The sequence below is a fragment of the Macrosteles quadrilineatus genome, unplaced genomic scaffold (assembly GCF_028750875.1).
Source record: "Macrosteles quadrilineatus isolate MER2022 unplaced genomic scaffold, UCM_ALF_1.0 Scaffold_2__2_contigs__length_208266976, whole genome shotgun sequence".
Taxonomy (NCBI): domain Eukaryota; kingdom Metazoa; phylum Arthropoda; class Insecta; order Hemiptera; family Cicadellidae; genus Macrosteles; species Macrosteles quadrilineatus.
The window spans coordinates 151,480,922-151,499,921 of record NW_026542595.1 but is presented as its reverse complement, the minus strand read 5'-3'; the positions used below and the strand labels follow the sequence as shown (position 1 = coordinate 151,499,921).

Genomic DNA, 19,000 nt, shown 5'->3' with positions numbered 1-19,000 from the left:
TACTCTGTTTTGTTTTATTACTCTGAGATAGAACTAACAAAACAGTAAGACTTACAGCAAATTTTTGAGAGTGAAGAGGTGACTTGAGATGTACAGATGCACAATGAAGATCTCCAATCCATGTATCACAGAGCTTGCAATACCAGGCCGTGGCAGATACAAAGAACTGGAGCCCTACAAAAAACAAGAGGCCATTAAGTCAGATGTTGGTACAAAGGCAAGTGCTGAAACACAGGTACGACAAAAGTTAAATTTATTTTAAATTGTAACTAAGAGGATGATTGTAATCTTGTCCTGGAATTTCAAAAAATGGAATGAACTTGTCAATTTGAAATAGAATTTAAAATAATAACTAATTAGGCTATCATAACTCTGTCTGTAGTCCGAAATTTCCAATAACAACTATGGTGGTGACTAGTTTATTTGCAAGTGCAATATTGTCAAAGCGAGCAACAGGTCAATGAATCAAAATAAATATATTAAAAAAACACTAAACACAAGATAAAACCAAAAACGATATCGCTCGACTTGACAATGTTGATCATACAACAAAACTGGTCAGCACCATATTGTGGATGAAATATTTGGACTACAGACGGAGATATTTAGGTTACATTAGGTTAGCCTAATTATCATAAAACAAGTCCAAGGGCTCGATGGATTGTAAGAAATACATAGACCAAGTTTTGGTTCATACAAAAATGTAATTTTCATTATGTCTTCTAAGTCAACATACTGCTTCCTTTGTGTATTTGTACCACATTTTCCTAATGGCTTCAGCGGTTGAATGGGTTGGCCTGCTATACGCCGCCGTCAATATAATATCTGTCAACTTGGTAAAAGCATTGTGTCTTTGACTATTGATAGAACTAGATATTCCATCCCCATGTTCAAGTTCTCGTCAGTTTAAAAAAAAATGGACTTAGTTGAAGTATGCTATCAACAGGTTGCGCTGATGATATAAATTAATCATTTTGTCAAATGTGCAGACTTTTTTACAATTTAAACTAAGTTTAAGCTATAACATATTTTACGTTACTTCAACTATCTCAGTACCAAACAAAAAATAAGGTGAAAGTTTAATTCTAGGAACTAGCGCAATCTGTGACAGGCTCACAGAACTATGTTATTTTTAATAACAATTTGACAACAGCTGGTCTTTACAGATAAGATGTCTACTTCAGTATCCAGGAGACAATTATTGAGTTAAATGAGAGCTGTTATACTAGGTGGCACGAGCTACATGTCTGTGGCGGACTAGATTCACGGTAACCCACCAAAAAGACACAGAAGCATGCGCCCTCGCTTGCAACAACATATTACAGGGGTGCTGTTTAGTGCCAACATTGGGATATAATCCCTCTTTAGTGGAGGATTTGATTCTTCATAGTAATGCAGGATCAACAAGTACAGTATTTACTCCAAACTATGAAGGAAAGTTTATTAACTATAAAATTGACGTTTAAGTGAACAGTTTTTAAACTTGTCATTATTATCACGCAGTTGGCACAAGTTTCTGTACGCACCATTGCTAGATTATTGTGTAAACTAGGGGTCTGCGGTGCACCGAAAAAGTCTGTACGGTACGGTACAAGCTTCATTACCAACATCGGTTCGGTACAGCATTTTACACGGTACAAATTCGGTTGGGTACAGCCTATTATAATAATAAATTACTTTCAGTTTACTAGTAGTCAACGGTACAAATTCGGTTGGGTACAGCCTATTATAATAATAAATTACTTTCAGTTTACTAGTAGTCAACGGCAGTTGGTTCCGAGAACATAAAAGTCTTATCAGATGTTTGCTTTGATCTTCATAATTTATTACTAGGTTGATGATGCAATAAAAAACCCATTAGCAGTCCCAAATCCCATTTTATCACGACAATAATTGTTGTATTCAAGTACTTCCAAGAACTATTGAGTGTTATCACTTTTATTTCTTTACGACTTTCCCCAATTCTGTTTTATCATAAAAATAATAGTTTTATGATGACTGTTAAATGTTATCTCTAACTCAGTCAGTATTTTCGTGAATATTCAATTTGCCGCTGGCCATTGCCTACTGCCATAAAACTGTTTGTGGCTACATATATTAAACTTGTAACTAATCTACAATCTTATTTTATAAGTTAAAATATTTGTTATGGATATTTTATCTTTCTATTGACGAAACCACAAGCATAGTTGTTGTTTGCATATTTTTTTTCGTTATGCAAGCCTACTCAGTCTCAAATTATGTCATTGCATGTTCTGTATCTTGTCTTATATTGTTAGATGTGGCTGTTTAAGGCTTAAATGTTTTTTAGTTTCCTGTTTAAGCAATCTAAATCGTATGAACTAGATCGTGATTTTGCTACCCTCATTGTAACCCTCAATTTATATATAGGCCCTCCTAAATAATTAGGTCTAGGCCTGGGTCTTTTGATTCTTTGGAAGAGCTCAAACCTCCAGTTTTTCATTGTCGTCTGCTGTGAACAGCTGGCAAAACTACACTGTCTTCGTACTGAATGCTTTTATATGTTTTTAAAAATTAAAAAACAACTAGAGATTGTGTTGGTTGGAAATAATAAACCAGTTTTGTGAAATTATCTTGTCAATAAATGTTTCAAACAGGTTTGTTCATAAAAACTCTTATCCTATTTTTAAACCACTTTATCATGACTATTCAAAGTATCTTAGAGTAAAATAGGTAAAGCCTTTATCTTAACTGTGATTTTTCTTGACACAATCCTCGTAGTAGTAAAAGGTTTTGTTTTAATAATGTGTGGTACAGTAATTGTTGTTAGAAAACCATGAATGTAGGATACTATACATTTTCTTAGTAATGTCAATGTATTAAAGTTAAAAATAATGGTTTGGATACAGTTCTGAGAAGAAAACCGCAAAAATACGGGTAGCCGCGTACCGTACCGATTTTGTACCGAGAACCGAGGTACAAATTATTGTACCGTACCGAACCGTACCGACCTTAAATTTTCTGTACCGCAGACCCCTAGTGTAAACGTAAAAAGATTAGTGCCTTTTATGACCCCTTTTTGTCTTTAGCTTCAACGTAAGCCACAGAACGTGTATAGATGCTCTCATCTCTTGATCGCCTATTACAATATGTAAAGGCCAGATGACACAGAAGTGGAAGGTCAGAAATCTGTTAAATATGAAAATGTGCATTTCAAGCAATTTCTCCATCGGAAAGCAAGACACGAAAAACGGTACTGTACCAAAAACAATTTTGCAGATCACATAGGCTTCTTTCTTCATTTACATGAACATTTAAACTAATGAAAATATTTTTAAGGAAGTAAAACATAACCAAATCAGAATTTTTTTATTTATTTACAAATGTTAAATGTTGATTCTGTAACATGTCAAATTCAATTGACAGCAAATTGTTTTAAAACTTAACTAAACTATTCTAAGAAAACAGGACACACGAACAAACAATTTATTTTTTATAATTTTATAACGCTACAAAACTTATGCCAAGGTTTACATGTATTACTTAATTTAGGATTAGGAACAATTGCCAAAGCTTAAGGACAGTTAACTAAAAATATAAGGGTTGAATAATCAAACAAAGCCAGTTTTTTATTTTCAATTTACTCAACAAAATATACAAAGTATTGCTACACAATTTTTACAAAAGAAAGACAATAATATGTCATGTGTAGATAGTCGTCTTGCAGCATGATGCCATTGCTGATCTTTGTCCAAGCAAAATGAACTTCCTCTTCACATATTTTAACAACCAGGTACCCAAAGTGTTTTTCTAAAATCTTATTTATTAGTAACTAATAATTAAGATTTTCAATAATTTCATCTAATGTACTTAGTTTTATTTTCTTTACACAAGACGTTGTGAGATTGATTTTAATTAGTTTTAACTAAACTCATAGCCTATTTATAAAATGTAATTACCATTGTATTATAATGGTCCAGAATAAAGAAGTTGTCTTATTCAAGGAGCTATATTAAAACTAGAATGTTGTTCATAAAATACTGATTACCAATAGATTCTGAAAACATCTTATAACATTGTAGAATGGTAAAAAATATTTTACACGGATATTGTAGAGGCTGTGATTTTCAAGTCTAACTTGCTAGTGTTACTACCTCTAGCTCATAATATGTGATATAAAATGAAACTATATTTAGTTTGTTGTTGAACTTTTAAAAATTGAATCCTAAAATAAGGCTTTCTCCAATAACTCACTATTCAACAAGTTTGAAAAACTTTACTTGGTCCATAAAAAATCCTAGTACTTTAGAGTACAAACTAGATTTTGTAGTATTAAAATTAAAATCACAGCCTTCTACAACCAGGTAAGACTGAATTGTTGTCAGAATATTTCTAAAAGATACACATTACAAAAAAAGTAGATAACTAACAACATAAAAGCATGGAATATTGTATATACATGCATTTTAAATTTGTTGTATCAAACTTTTTACGATACCTTTGATTGGAACTCTCTTCGTAGGAGCATCTTTAGGCACAGAGGTTTTCTCTTCGACTTGCTTGTTGTGCCAAGGCAGATCCACCAGTTTCCGATCCTATTAAACAGTATTAGTTTATTTTAGATATTGTACAAATTAAACCTTATTACTAATAAATCATAGTAAAACATACTTGATTATCAGTATCCAAAGTAATCAAATAATCCTAAAAAATTACAATCCACAACTTGTTTATACCCAAATAAAAATAACTACCTTTAGGGCGGGTTTCTGATTCAGGTATTAGTGCTAGTCTTAGACTAAAGCTCATTTTAGTACTGGACTAAGAAAAATATCTTTCTGATTCGAGTACTTATAAGTCAGCGACTAATCTTAGTCAAGAACTAGTTTTTAAGTCTGGACTAAAGAAATTATGCTTTAGTCCACGGACTAAAACATGCTAGATTTTAATCCTGCATAGGGGTAGGATTAATTTTAGTCGTCCACTTTTAACCTAAGCCATTTTTGTGTGTTAAAGTTTAATGTGATTATAGATTACATTGATTATCATGATTTTTACCGTTTTCGTGGGCCGCGAATTCGTCGTGAGCGGAAAAACAATCCATTTGATGACTTAAGTGAGGTTGAATTCAAGGATAGATATAGATTTTTAAAAAACTCTGTAATAGAACTAATTGAATTGGTAAGGCCTAGTTTGAAAGGCACTTCCACAAGGGGAACTAGGTTACCTTTGTGGAAGAAAGTGTTGGTAGCGTTGCGCTTTTTTGCAAGTGGGGCACTTTTGCGGGAAGCCGGCGATCTAACTAATATTTCAGAATCATCGGCATGCCGCTATGTGCCTAAAGTGGCATTGGCAATATGCCGTGAATTGAGACTACATCAAGAGCTTTTACCCCCACCCAAAACCTCTAATTCCCACTGGTCCCCTAAGTTAAATGGTAGAGGTTATTGCTGATATATATGAAATTGTAGGGGTCAAAGGAAGCCTCGACAACAAAAAAGTCATTTGAGAAAGTTAGTTTTGGTGTCTAGGAACAGTTTAAACACGTCTTATAGAACATTTTAGGTGATTGGGAGAACAAGGATTGGTGCTGATGAAAAGCAAAACTTATTTTAGAGTAGTTTATTAGACAGTGTGTAAAGAGACTTCCGTAACTTATCTGTTGTCAAGAACAACCGAATGAAATAATTGATTAGGTATTCGATATTTCAATTATTTCATTGTTTTTTTTTTTAAGGCTAGGGTAGGCCAGTAAGTTAGTAGGCCTACCGGTAATTTATGACTCCCTGTTGAAATTACCTGAGCATTATTGCAATAAGCCTATTCAAACTATGGCTGCACTTTACTTTACGTCCAACACTCATTGGAATGAAAATATCGATCGATATATTGATTATTCGATAAGTTATATCGTTTAGTTAGTTACGTAAGGTTAACCTAACCTAATTAACCAAACGATATATCGAATGAAACAATCGAATAACCGATATCTTAATTCGAAGGAGTGTAGGACGTAAAGTGCAGCCAAAAGAAATAGGATGAAACACCAATCCTACCTTTAAAACACCTTTAAAATTTTACGATACAACTAGTTTATAACAATAATAAAATATATTACAATGATAAATGAATTAAAACAGAAATAAACCTCAAAACCAATGTGTTTGACTGAGATCGTTGTTTGTTTACTTTTTTAGAGCAGTCAGCAGTGCGCACATCAAACTGACAGTGTTGCCAGCACGGCGGCACAAATTACCCTACATTTCCCTTGAAAATCATGAGCTCTTTTAATCTCTGACTAAACTAAGTACCCGCTTTAAATTAGTCCGTGTGTCCTTAATCCTTGACTCAGAAAGTGATTTTTAGTACATGACTAATTTTAATCCATGACTATCCCTGACTCAGAAACCCGCCCTTAGAGTTATGAATTTAGCCCGTGACTTGTCAACTGATATCCACATCTATTTTCCCTTTTTCCCTGGGGACCTCCTGGCAGTAAGAAAAAATTGTGAGCATTGGCCATGATAGTGACAGTATCGTATATTTGCAAATAAGTAGTATGCAAATAAGTCAAATTATACTCAATTTATGTTCGGGTTTAAGGGAAAGATTCAAGCTCTTGGTGGTGATTGTATGATGGAGTAAAGGGGGTTTAATCACAATTGCCCTCGCATAAATAATTATATAGTTCGGCCGCTTAGAAAATGACCTGCGCGCTAATACTAAACCAATGCTGGAGGAGGTCACTTTCTAAGCGGCCGAACTATAGTAATGTTTCTAAAAAACCAACACGGATGTTTACTTGAGACGATGTTAGAATTACTAGTGATCCACTTTTGTAAATCTGCCAAAGTTCAAGATGAGAAGACTAAGGACAAGGGCCATGTGGTTGCCTTGAGTTACATTTATATTACGGTACAGAAAATGCCTTTTTCGTGCTATTTTCTAAGAATGTGAATTGCCACCACAGTTAGTAGCACTATTTTCAAATGAAAATGTAAAAAATATCTTTGAATAAGCATATCCAAAGCTATTCTGACAATGTTTCTAATTGATTGCAACAGTGAACAAAACAAGAACCAAGCAACACTTCTAATAAGATGTAAAAAAGGCTACAATTGACTTAATAGATGATTATTTGAACTTTTTCTAGATGATTATGTCAATTTCATCTGAGCTAAAGATATTAAAAGTGATATTAGTAAATAAACAACCGTCAGTCAACTTTAATAGCAGTAGATGTGGATAGGACTATTAAAAAAAAAAAACAAAAAAAAACATTGCTTATTATTACCAACAAAAATTTGTAAAAGCAATATTTTAGGAATCTATAAATTCTATATCATAAAAGATTTCTGTTACACTCCTACCTGTGTGTACACTCCTATGTGTGTATACCTATAAGTGAGTCCTAATATTTTGATAAGATTTTCAAGATGATTTACTTAATATTATAAAATAAATAAAATTTGAATAAAATAGAGTGCACAAAACTTACGGCAAGGTACTGTTTATGTTCAGGAGCGTGCAAGTGGTTCAAAAACTCCTTGGCTGTGCGAGGAAAAACATTGCACACTCTGCACCAGTGAAGTTCCGGATCAAAATGGATAATATTGAACTTTTCCTCCTCCTTTATTTCAGTTGCAGTCTCTGTTTTTACAACTGCTGGTGGAGGAGGAGGAGTCATTGGTCTTCCAACCTTAGGACTTATCGGACTTTGAACTTTCATGTCCTGAATAGGTAATCTCGGTTTTACAAGTATCGGTATATCCAACTTCGGAAGCTCCAGCGGTGGATGAAAGGCAGGAGGTTCCATCTTGAGTGGTTCAACTTTCTCCTTTATCGGTTCAGCAGGTTTCAAAGGTGGCTCTTGCCTAAACCTCTTGAACTCTGGCTCAGGGATGAGTGAGTCGTCCATACCCAGCCCTGGTATTGACATTAACTTATTCTGCTGTTCATGAGGTCTGGACTCCTGAGGCTTCAGCCACCATGATGGAATCTCCGGCATCTGTTCCCCGGGAGGTTGGTCGTTCACTGGCGGAGGATTGGTCTGCCAAGTAGATCTCGGCGGTGAGTCAAGAGCTATTACCTGAAAGTTATGCGGAGATTAAACCAGAGGAAAATATTTACAGTGTTACAATGAAATGTTGTAACTCATCGTTTGGTAGATGAATACAAAAATAAAAACCACCATTTCAATATTTAAAATGCAAGAAATAAACTAAAAATTTAAATAAGTAGTAGAAATGTATACATAATATTACTTGAGAAATTTAACTAACAACCAGGACAGAAGTCACTTATGTTAACTGCTAGACTAACTCCACCTTGCCGTTTTATCTTTTTTGTTTAGGTTTTTGACTTGTGTGAGAGACAAAATATATTTTAATAACAATGAGGAAACGGAATGTTTTTCAATTTGTAGGAACAAATAAAAAATATTTAACCTGACTTATGTACATTAGAGAAGTAAGAATATACAGTAGAACTCCTATCATCCAAATCAATTGGGATCACACAACATTCGGATGGTTGGATTTTTACAGAAATGCATGGCATTTTATAGATAATAGGCAGAGTTAAGTCGAGCTTTTACAACCATTTTTACACATGTGTCATTCCCAACATGTATAAACATTTTTCAAAAAAATTTCAGGCTTTTGCCGCCAATTGCGGAGGACGATTATGGTTTAAAGGAAGATAGTTATGATTTTGCCACAATTAGGCCTACGGAAAAAGATTAAGATTTTCCTTGATCGCATAAGACAATAATGATGTTTACAACAGTATGGAAGATGTTAATAGATTTAGCCACATATGGAAAATAATAACGAGTTTTCATGACCACATGAGACTATGACCAAGTCTACACGACTGCAGTGTGTAAATTGTAAATTGCCTGGTAATCAAACGGTCGCCGCTTCGATCCTGAGAAAAGTGTGTAGATTTTTTATGGTTCGAAACTGGACCCAGATGTCTTCGATCATTGGACTTTCAATAAATGGTCCTGACTAATTCAACAGCTGATCTTAGTCAGTAACAAAGCTACACAAGGCATCACACCTCATTCTAAACTCATACTACTCATATTTGGGTTAGAATAAAATACGCACATAGGTGGCGTCCCCAGCCTAAATGAATATGAAAATATGAATAATATTCAGGAGATATTCAATATTTTACTGCGAATGCAAAAAATGGCGATGATATTTCCATGAATTCAGGAGACAATGATGATGTCTCAAGACCGGGAGAGATTGTTGACTTTGTCGCGATCACAGATTCTGTCTTCTCTAATAACGATTCTTATTACTGTGGTTTTAAGATTTGTAAATTGTTTCTGTAAACAATTCAGGTAGTCAGTGATTTAGATAGTTGGAATTCTACTGCTTTTAATTATAAATGCTCATATTCCTGTGTCACTTTTTTCACAAATCTTACCTTTAAAGCAGAAGTAACAAAAAACCACTTACACAAGTGACATTTTCAGTTTGCCGTCCAGGCCTAAGATTAACCTAGAAGATTGATGATATGTTACAACAAAATAAAAATCTTTACTAAACATAAGTTAACTCAAAGACTAAACTAGCAACAATATACCAAATAAATGAAAAAATAAGGTTTTTTTTCTTAATGGTTTACTTTGAAATTGCTTTAACCTTTAACCTGAAAAATTTTAAACAGATATAAATAATTTACAAAGGACCTTTGATCAGCAAATTAAATGTATAAAGAAAACAAGAGAAGGTCTGTTTGTTTTGCAACTTTTAGTGAGCTCAACATCTAGTCAGATAAACAATGGGAAAATTGATTTTGTTATCTATTCCACTTTAGATTCTACAGATCAATGTTGGAAATATACAAATCTAGACCCTTACTTATATCCTATACAAAATGTCCCTGATGTTCAAGCATTGGTTAGTTATTGTATTTGTTCATAGATATTTTATTTTAAAGATGATCACATTTCATCTTAGGCATACTATTCATATTTGATCTGTAAACCCTATAACAGAAAGGAACCGCTTTATAACTGACTGCCGAGTTATATTACTAATTATGCAAAATCTCCAACTGATAAATATGGAGAGTAATGTTACAGTAATAATAGGCCTACCCTTTTTTACTCTTCAATCATGAATGATTTCACATCGATACCATACGGTTCAAGTTTATAAATTTTAGTGCAGAATTGTAGCATGTAAACAGAATTTATGGAATAACTACAAACAGAAAGCCTGTAGAATCACTAAAAAAACACTTAAATATACTTTGAAGCCGCAACTGTTTCAGTTTAATTTCATGGCGAAGCGACTAACATTGCATATTAAAGACTTAAAATCTCAACTTTTTCACGTCACACTTAAGTTTGTATAAAAACAAAATAAAGATTAAAACGCCAACCTTCTCCTTGCGTGTTGGTTGTGCTGGTAATGTCCCTATACGCTCCACACTAGGCGAGGCTGACCGCTTTGGTGAAGGAGTTGAAATGTCTTCGATAACTTCTTCCCCGATTATTCCTGTCAACATGTCTATCACATTCGCAACCGCTTTGAGCTTGCTCTGTAGTTCCCCCTGCAAAAATTCCATAAATTGATCATGGTGCATACAGGAGGAACACTAAACAATATACAGATAGTGTCCAATAATTATCTAAGTCATTATTATAGGGACAAAGTTGTCATATAGACATGTCCTCCTCATTGGAAAGATTTTTTGCTGATTCCTAAATAGGTGTGCTTAAAAATTAAGGTGGATTCTTAACTACTGGGTTAAGGTTAAGGCATTGTCACGTAGCTAAAAGCAATTAATTATGAGCAATTAACTGGATGAGAGGCATTAGTCAAAAGTATAAGTACAATCTGTTTTAAAATAAGGCACTCCTACATTTGACTACTATCATACTACATAAATACTACATTTGATTTGTTTCATTGGTTGATATACATTCTAACTTAAATTTGTGTTATATCGTCAGTATAAAGAACAAATGATTAATTATGATGGTTTACCGTACCTTATGTTATGCCAGGTTCTTGAAGACTGTAGATTCTTGAGCTCGATAAATATTTTGTTACAAAGCAGCAACTCGTGACAGAGTTTGTATTCACATCACTTGTACTATTTATTTACAATATCGGTCGGCAGAAGATTTATTGCACGTGGCCGGACCCGAGACGCTATGTATGTCACTAACTGACTGTCTAGCTATTGCCCCACTACTGGCTTGGGGCATGTTTGGTAGGTCATTTGCTTGGCAGGTGTTTATGAGTTTTTTATGACAATTGCCTGACAATCAGTCTAGTCAACTAACACCACTGACATAAGTGTAGAGCCTCCGGTCCGCGAATGCACATGCCACTCGGATTCCTAGGACCGTGTCGTAAATCGTCTGCGGACCGATAATGTAAATTAATGTAAATAAATAGTATAGTGCTTTTTTAAGTGATGTGAATACAAACTCTGCTCTTGAGGATACCACACTTGTGGTGAAATGTACATTGAGCTTAAGAATCTACAATCTTCAAGAACCTGGCAAACATAACGTAAACCAACAAAGTTGAAACTTTAAAAGGAAAGCTTAACTGGGGGAAATTTAAATCCATTTTACGGATTGAAACACTGTTTTGAAATCTGCTACCCAGGTGGACCGAAACACATCTGGGATAGTATTTGCACATTGAGGAAAACAGCCATTTGCTGGCATGCTGCTGACATGTGTATAGTTTAACTTTTTTTTAACTAAAGTAAAACCATTTTATCTATTAATTAGGATTTATTTGACAACTCAGAAAACATGTCAGTCATAAGTCTAAAACAGGGAGAAGCTTCCTAATCCAATCAGGTGGTTGTGGCATAGGTATAAAAGTATAGAGGAATGGAATACAATATTGTCTAGTTATGGAAAGAACTAATCCACACTATAATATGAGGATAATAGTTGTTAGAACAAAGTATAAACAAACAATTGCTTTTGCTACCCTGTTAATATTATAGCACAATTTTAGGTTGGAATAACAAATGTCAAAATAAATTAATTCAATTACATTAAAACAATAAGAAAATACAAAATAGGAGTCTGTTTCTTTCAGGTAGGTAACCTATATTTTTTCAGTTGGTCAAGTAGTTTTCAAAAGTACTTTTGATTAATATTTAGGGTTTACTTTCACGATTTGAAAAGGCTTTACTATAAATGTTTTAGGATCATTCAAATCAAATTGATATTTATTTTTCACACCACACTGTTTTGAACATAGAGGAAAAATTTGAGTAAATAAAAGAAGACAGAGTACAAAGAGTTCTATATTTTTCTAAGCGAATAAGAGTAGTTTGGATACAGAACTAGTTGTTGTTTTTTTTTTTTTTTTTTTTTTTTTTTTTTTTTTTTTTTTTGTTCTATTTCCTCATACACTCGTTTTAGCCCCCAGGTCTAAAATTATATTACAAGTACAATGCCGCTACGGGACCGGGACCATGGTCGGAACAGTGAAAAGGTCAGATTATCTGAGGAGCAGCTTGTTTAATATTTTGCCGCGATCACTTGTAACAAAGTTTCTGTGACCGCAGAGGAAAAATAAGTTTTTCTCATCAATTTCGGGAGATGTTTATGACTTTCACACAACCATGGAAAATGGTCATGATATTACCGAAATAACATTATAACCGATAGGCGATGGCAAAGTCGGATTAAGCGAGTATTCGGACTAGCCGAGGTCAGATTAGCGGGGTTCTACTCTAAGTACAGTAGAACCTCTAATAACCATCACCCTCAGGACCGAGAGCGTAACGGTGAAGCGAAAAAACGGATAACAGAAATCCTATATAGATAGTTGATTTTAAAAAGTGTTGGAAAAAGAAGTATGCAAAGTGAATAATACATATTAATAATAATAATAGAAGAATAATTTAATAAGAATAAAACATAGGCCTACAAGAGCAATACAAAACTGTTATTTTGTATGTTGTACTTGTTGAATGTTCGTACACTCGTGCAGTGAAATAAAGTCACATTTAAAAATTTTCTAAGTAGTGAGTCAGGGTGACGGATGATAACAGAGAGTTACTTTTAAAAGGGTGACAGTTAATCAAGGTTCTACTGGTAGTTTGTATGTAGATAAGACTGGTCTGAAAGTAAGAATTGTTTAAATAAACATAGGTTTTAAGTTATTGGTTTAGTCATTTACTATTCCTCATTGTATTTTTTTTTATTTGAGGTTTCATGATGAAAATTGTTTTCCCAGATAAAAAAAAAATGTTCGTTTATCAAGTTTATAGAGTATGGCCTTTAGATTGCAAAACTTAAATGGAACTTGATCCTCTGGGATAAAGCAGGTTGTTACAAACATATTAAATTGAATGAAATTAATATTAAAGAATGGAATAAAAATTACTTACCTTTAAAAACTGATCCAGAAAGATGAAAACCTTCACTAACAATCACTGAAATTGCTGCAAAATTTTTATTCATACCACACAATAAGAACAAATAGCCTAGAGAACTATTTGAGCTCCATTAAGCCTAAATACACGTTTGCTCCTAAAATTATTAATGTGTCGAGTAGTATAAACTCCATAACAAAAATATTTTTTAAGTAGATACTAAAACTTGGAATAAAATTAATTCTAGTTGATAACAAGATGTATTTGATAAATTTATTTGCATAGCCTACAGTTTTTTCAATCACTAATACATGGGGGTGAATTTTAGGTAGTCTTAAGTCACGTTGATTGGCTAACAGGAAAAGAATGAAATATTTTAGTTTCAAAAGCTCGTGGTGCATTTGGCTAAAAGTTCATTCAAATTTACAATCATAAATTATTAATGATGGCAAAAAATAAACTTAAGATTGACTCGTAATGCCACTTACTGGCACTAAACAATTAAACACAACACAGACAATTGTTATTAACCTCAACCAGTAAAATTACCTGCAGTTCGCTATTTTTCTGTATGATTGGTTCATTGTCCGTCCGTTTCTCCGCTAAAAGCTCTCGTTTCTGTTTCATCAACTTCTCCAAATCCGCCTTTAGGACATTTTGTTTTCCGATATATTCTTTCCTTTGTTTCATCAACATCAGTTTATGTTGTTTCATCTCGTTCTCCACAGCTGCAATGGAAAGGTTGTCAATTACTTTATAATTAAAATTAACAAAATAAAAACTACACTGAACGAAATTGTACGAAAGTCTATCACTGACATTTAAACCATGTCCTCACCCATAACTGCAATAAGCATTTTACACTTATATGCCAACCCCGTACGAAGGACGGGTACTCTGCACTCTGCTAGTTATCCTATAATCTTAAACAAGTGCGTGTACGGACAAACTTTTATTTTCGTCTACAGTCCTTTTAAGTTTGTGGCTGCATTTAATAAAACAGCTGATACAGGTAATTTGTCTAGCAATCTATGAATTTATAAAGTTTCTTTGTATCATCTAACATTTGTTTACATTGATAAACGTACATAATAAATATCTTTAATTTATCAAAAATACTTATCTAATAAATAAATTAAAATGTTAAACTTAATCGAGCAAAGCTCGGTCTCCTGAAACTATGATAATGACATACAATATGTGTAGAATCTCAATAAGATATTGTGAACCAATGAATTTACCATGGTAAGTACAACCCCAGACTAACCAACACAAGTAGACTAACCATCCCATTGTAAATTTTGAAGCTCGTTTTTTGTGTCTAGTTCATGTCTGGTGACACTGATTGCTTGTGTCGAAAAACAAATTTTTTATATTATTTTAGAGTTATTTTAATGATTTCTGATTTACTGTTTTATAACTGTGGTTAAATATAACTAGAGCACGAGTTATAATTTATGATTAGATCGTTTTATTTGGTTATACGGGGTTTTAAATTACTGAAATAACAAGAAAAAACTTTTAACAAATCACGACCACTACTGTGCACCAGACAGAACTAACAATAAAACTGGCTTCAGCTGTTCCATAAGGATGGGAAATCTACTAAGGGAGTATGTTTTATCTATGGTACAACCACGATAGGCTATGATGGGGGTTTTTAAATTAGGCTATACACTTTGTCAGGAAGAAAATAATATTAGATGATATTCATTTAAAATTATTAACATTATTTGTTAGCTGGGGTGATAAATAATTAAATTTATAAAGAATTCTTTTTGGGCTAAATCGACGACTTGGTAAACATTGATGTTTTAAATTGATCATTTATTTAGAACCTTGTAACTAAATTGATAACTAAAATTAATTCTTATTAAAGTTTTTCAGAAAAAGCTTACCTTTCTTCTTGGATTCTTCCATTTCTTTTCTTGTAGGGAAATTCTGTTGAACATCTGAAATGTATACATGAGTTAAATGTTGTCTCAATTACTTTTGCAAAGCTAACTCAAGATTATAGAATATATTCAGCCTAGCTAAAAAAATTGTAGATTTTACTGTTTAATTAGTTAGACAACATCTACAGACTTAGCACAATATTGAATTTTCATTTTTCAAAAATGATTACCCTGGAACAATACAATAAAAGAAAATCTCATTAACAAAAGTTATTGAAAATATACCCATTAAATACACCCATCTTTGCATGTTATATAAAAAAGGAAGCCGATATAAATGCAGCGTTTGTTATTCTATTGTTGAACTAGAACTGGTTTATGGATAGGCACCATCATCCAGCCAGGCTGTCTGACACATCAATATCATGTATTTTCTTAAACGAGTCTTAAGTGTTTCACATATGGTATTGTAAATGAAACAACTAAGAGAAAACACAGGAAAATGTACTACATTATGTAATTTTTACAATTATCCTTGACTAACCGGCTTAAACCGGGCACCCTTTGAGGCCATATTTGAATTTGTGGGGTTGAACTGACTAATTTTAGTAACATAAAATTATGAAATACCTGTTGTATTGAGCATATTTAAAAAATTATGAAATACCTGTTATATTAAGCATATTTTAAAACTGGTCATTGTATATTATTATTATATATATTATAATCAACGATATCAATGTAGCTAAAGACTCACTAGGATGAGGCTGAGTATGTGTCGCCTCTGTGTAACTCGGTGGTCCTTCATTCCAACCTGGACCACTAGAGGGGTTGTTCTGAAATAGAAATATAAGGTAAAAATCAAAGGCAAGAGAGATTCTAGCTACATTTTAACTCAACCTTTGATGGCACAAACACAGAAATGTAATAAGGAAATATTGAAGCATGGAAAGTTAACCTACAATGATTATTGAAGCATGCAAAGTTAATCTACAATGATTTACTCATGGCTAACATAGTAAACTAACATAGTTTATCTGAGTGATCCTCACAACGAGCAGACATTCCTGTTTCTCTCATTCCCTCTTTGCTATCAGAATTAATTTTCAGGAGGGCTGTATGTTTAATTAAAACACCACTACGGAATTCTGCTAGGTAACCTAAATTTTCCTAACTTAGTAGCTTAATAAAATTGCATTAACAACTAGGAGCTCATCACTGAACATGTTTGGCAGCAAGAAATGTGAGAATATTAGTACCTAGTCACAGAACTTATAAAAAATAAAGTTCCCTCACAATTAATTGCTGGACATCATATAAAAAGATACCAATACTATATCTATGCTTATAAAAGGCTAACTTTTACCACTCACGTATATTATATATACATAAAAAAATAATGTCCAAAAAACTTAAACATAGAACAAGTAGCCTATGAACAAAAAAAAAGTTACTCAGGGGCAAATTGAAGGAGGGGGGGGGTTGAAGAAAAAACTTAATACACGAAACAAAATCAACTTAGTGAATGTTAAATTAAAGGTGATTGGTTTTACAACACTAAAAAAAGTTTGTTTGGATACCAGTGTCCATGTTTCACATAAAATAAGTGGTAGGTTAATCAATTAGACTGTTATATTTACAAGAAAATAATAAATACAATATAGTTTATATGTATAAGACATACAAAATTAAATACTTACATGTGCTGAAGGCATGTGAGGTTCAACAAGTGAAATCTGAAAGTAAGTGATATGTCATCAATAATTTAGTGTATTATAACATATAGCTAAACAATGCCTACATTACGCTGATACCCGACAGGGTAAGAAAACCCTTTAAGTCCTCCAGATCACCACTGCCCTTTAACGTATAAAAAATACTACAGAAAATATCTAACTAACCTAAAGGATAAAGCTGAACATTTTACATGTTGTGTAACATTATCAACAAACTAAGAATTGCCGGTACATGGTAAACTAAAATCACTCAACTGGTTTGGTCTTTGATGTCTTTTGAAATCTTATTTGCGGCCAAAGAGTTTAGATTTTTTAACGAGCAAGACTTTCAAGTACCATAAAGCAACGGGTATACACCTAAGTGTCTCGCGCCAGACTGTACCAGAACATTTTGATACTTCTTGGTCCATGTTTCAAAACAAGATGGATTAACACTAGGCCTACTGAAAACCCCTTAAAATAAGTGTTTTTTTATAAAAACATAAAACTAAACAAAAGTGGAAAGTTCATAATTCCAGGAGGATGTTATCGTAGAAAGTTTACATACCACATTGGATTGTGCTGGTACTTCGGGCAAAGATGGCCGAGGTAGTTTCAAGGGGATTGAATTGTGTATGATGGGTATAGCCCCGGGTCCAGGGGGTGGATGCATCATTGGAGGATAGTAGGGTTGAGGAGGAAACTGTGAGGGCGGGGGACCAGAAAATGGAAATCCCGGGGGGCGACTTCGGTCAAACTGGGGCGGCATCATCTCACGGGGCGGCATCCTCTCTTGGGGGGGCATCCTCTCACGGGGCGGCATCATCTCTTGGGGGGGCATCATCTCTTGGGGCGGCATAGTCACTGGTATCTGGTAGTTATTCTGTGGAAAACACAACTGTCATTAGCGTAGTATACAAATAGAACAAATAATACAAATGGGTCAATCCATTTCAAGTGGTCCAAAGGTAGTTGCTTCAAGATTTTAATTTTTTTTTATATTTTTATCCTTGATAGTACATATCATTGGAAGTACAAAAATACAATTATTTTATTTTTATTAAATTTTTCTACTGTATGGCGGCCATTTTTTGCTAGTCGAATGCCCGTTTTCAGCGATTTCAGAGCTCTACGTTAAATTAAATATCTCTGGTTCTACTAATCTTAGAACATTAAAATAAAAACCAATCTCTTCAGAAAGATCTAAACTTTAATATGGTAATATAGTTATGCACTTAAAACAACATATATAGGTCTAAATACCTGTTTAAAGTTTAACGCAACAATGTTACGAAAACTAATTTTTAACAATTTATTTTTTCATAAAGGCAATTGACTATGTGTTTGTTATTTTTTTATCTGATAGTTATAGGTGTGTACTCCAAATTCTCAAAGTTTCAAGTTGTGGACATGCATAGGGTTTTAAATATAAATTTTCAAAATCTTAAAATTTTCCAAAATTCAAAAGTTTGACGCTTAATATCTCTGTTGGGCATGAAAATAAAAATTTCAAATTTGGCTTAGATATAGTACTAAGTAAGAGTATTATCCTGTAATAATTTTATTTTGTGGACTCCTGGACCTAACCTAACCTAACCTAACCTAACCTGGTTTTAAAGTTATGAAACATTAAAAAGTACTCAAATAAGCATTATACGTGTAATAGCTAGGAAGCATAATTTTATATTATAATACACTATCAATGTATTTGTTTGGTAATGTTATATTTTAATAATAGATTTTAAGCATTTTGATGTTTTAAAACACTATACTTTGTTGTCTGCCACAGTACAAATCTGTGAAAGGATTGTGTTCAGGGAATTGGCAGACGTCCTTCAATATTGAATCAATATTGAAGTTCTAATTCATTTTTTGCTACTTCTTCATTGTCTACATAAAGGAATTGAATAGGCCTACCTTAAAGGTGTTTTTAACAAAAGTTAAACATATCCTTAGCATTCAAAATTTGGTTGTCAATGGTATATTTTAGACTCTATTAGTGACTTCGCTCTTTGTAGTGCCTCCTACACCATCGGAAAATATTGACTC

At 33.3% G+C, this 19,000-nt stretch overlaps 1 protein-coding gene across 2 annotated transcripts in view; it reads right to left on the bottom strand.

Annotated features, from left to right (window-relative positions):
- LOC128985521 (serine/arginine repetitive matrix protein 2-like) overlaps positions 1 to 19,000 on the bottom strand; it is a 46,082-nt gene that overhangs the window by 14,872 nt on the left and 12,210 nt on the right. The window contains exons 3-12 of one of the 2 annotated variants that reach the window (XM_054405104.1): positions 17,520 to 17,834; positions 16,937 to 16,972; positions 15,994 to 16,072; positions 15,240 to 15,293; positions 13,891 to 14,069; positions 10,366 to 10,536; positions 9,435 to 9,476; positions 7,460 to 8,050; positions 4,460 to 4,556; positions 56 to 174 (exon numbers count right to left, since the gene is read on the bottom strand). In XM_054405104.1, coding sequence (XP_054261079.1) covers positions 56 to 174; positions 4,460 to 4,556; positions 7,460 to 8,050; positions 9,435 to 9,476; positions 10,366 to 10,536; positions 13,891 to 14,069; positions 15,240 to 15,293; positions 15,994 to 16,072; positions 16,937 to 16,972; positions 17,520 to 17,834 — 1,683 coding nt within the window. The remainder of the gene's footprint in view (positions 1 to 55; positions 175 to 4,459; positions 4,557 to 7,459; positions 8,051 to 9,434; positions 9,477 to 10,365; positions 10,537 to 13,890; positions 14,070 to 15,239; positions 15,294 to 15,993; positions 16,073 to 16,936; positions 16,973 to 17,519; positions 17,835 to 19,000) is intronic. The other variant, XM_054405105.1, reaches the window with a different exon arrangement.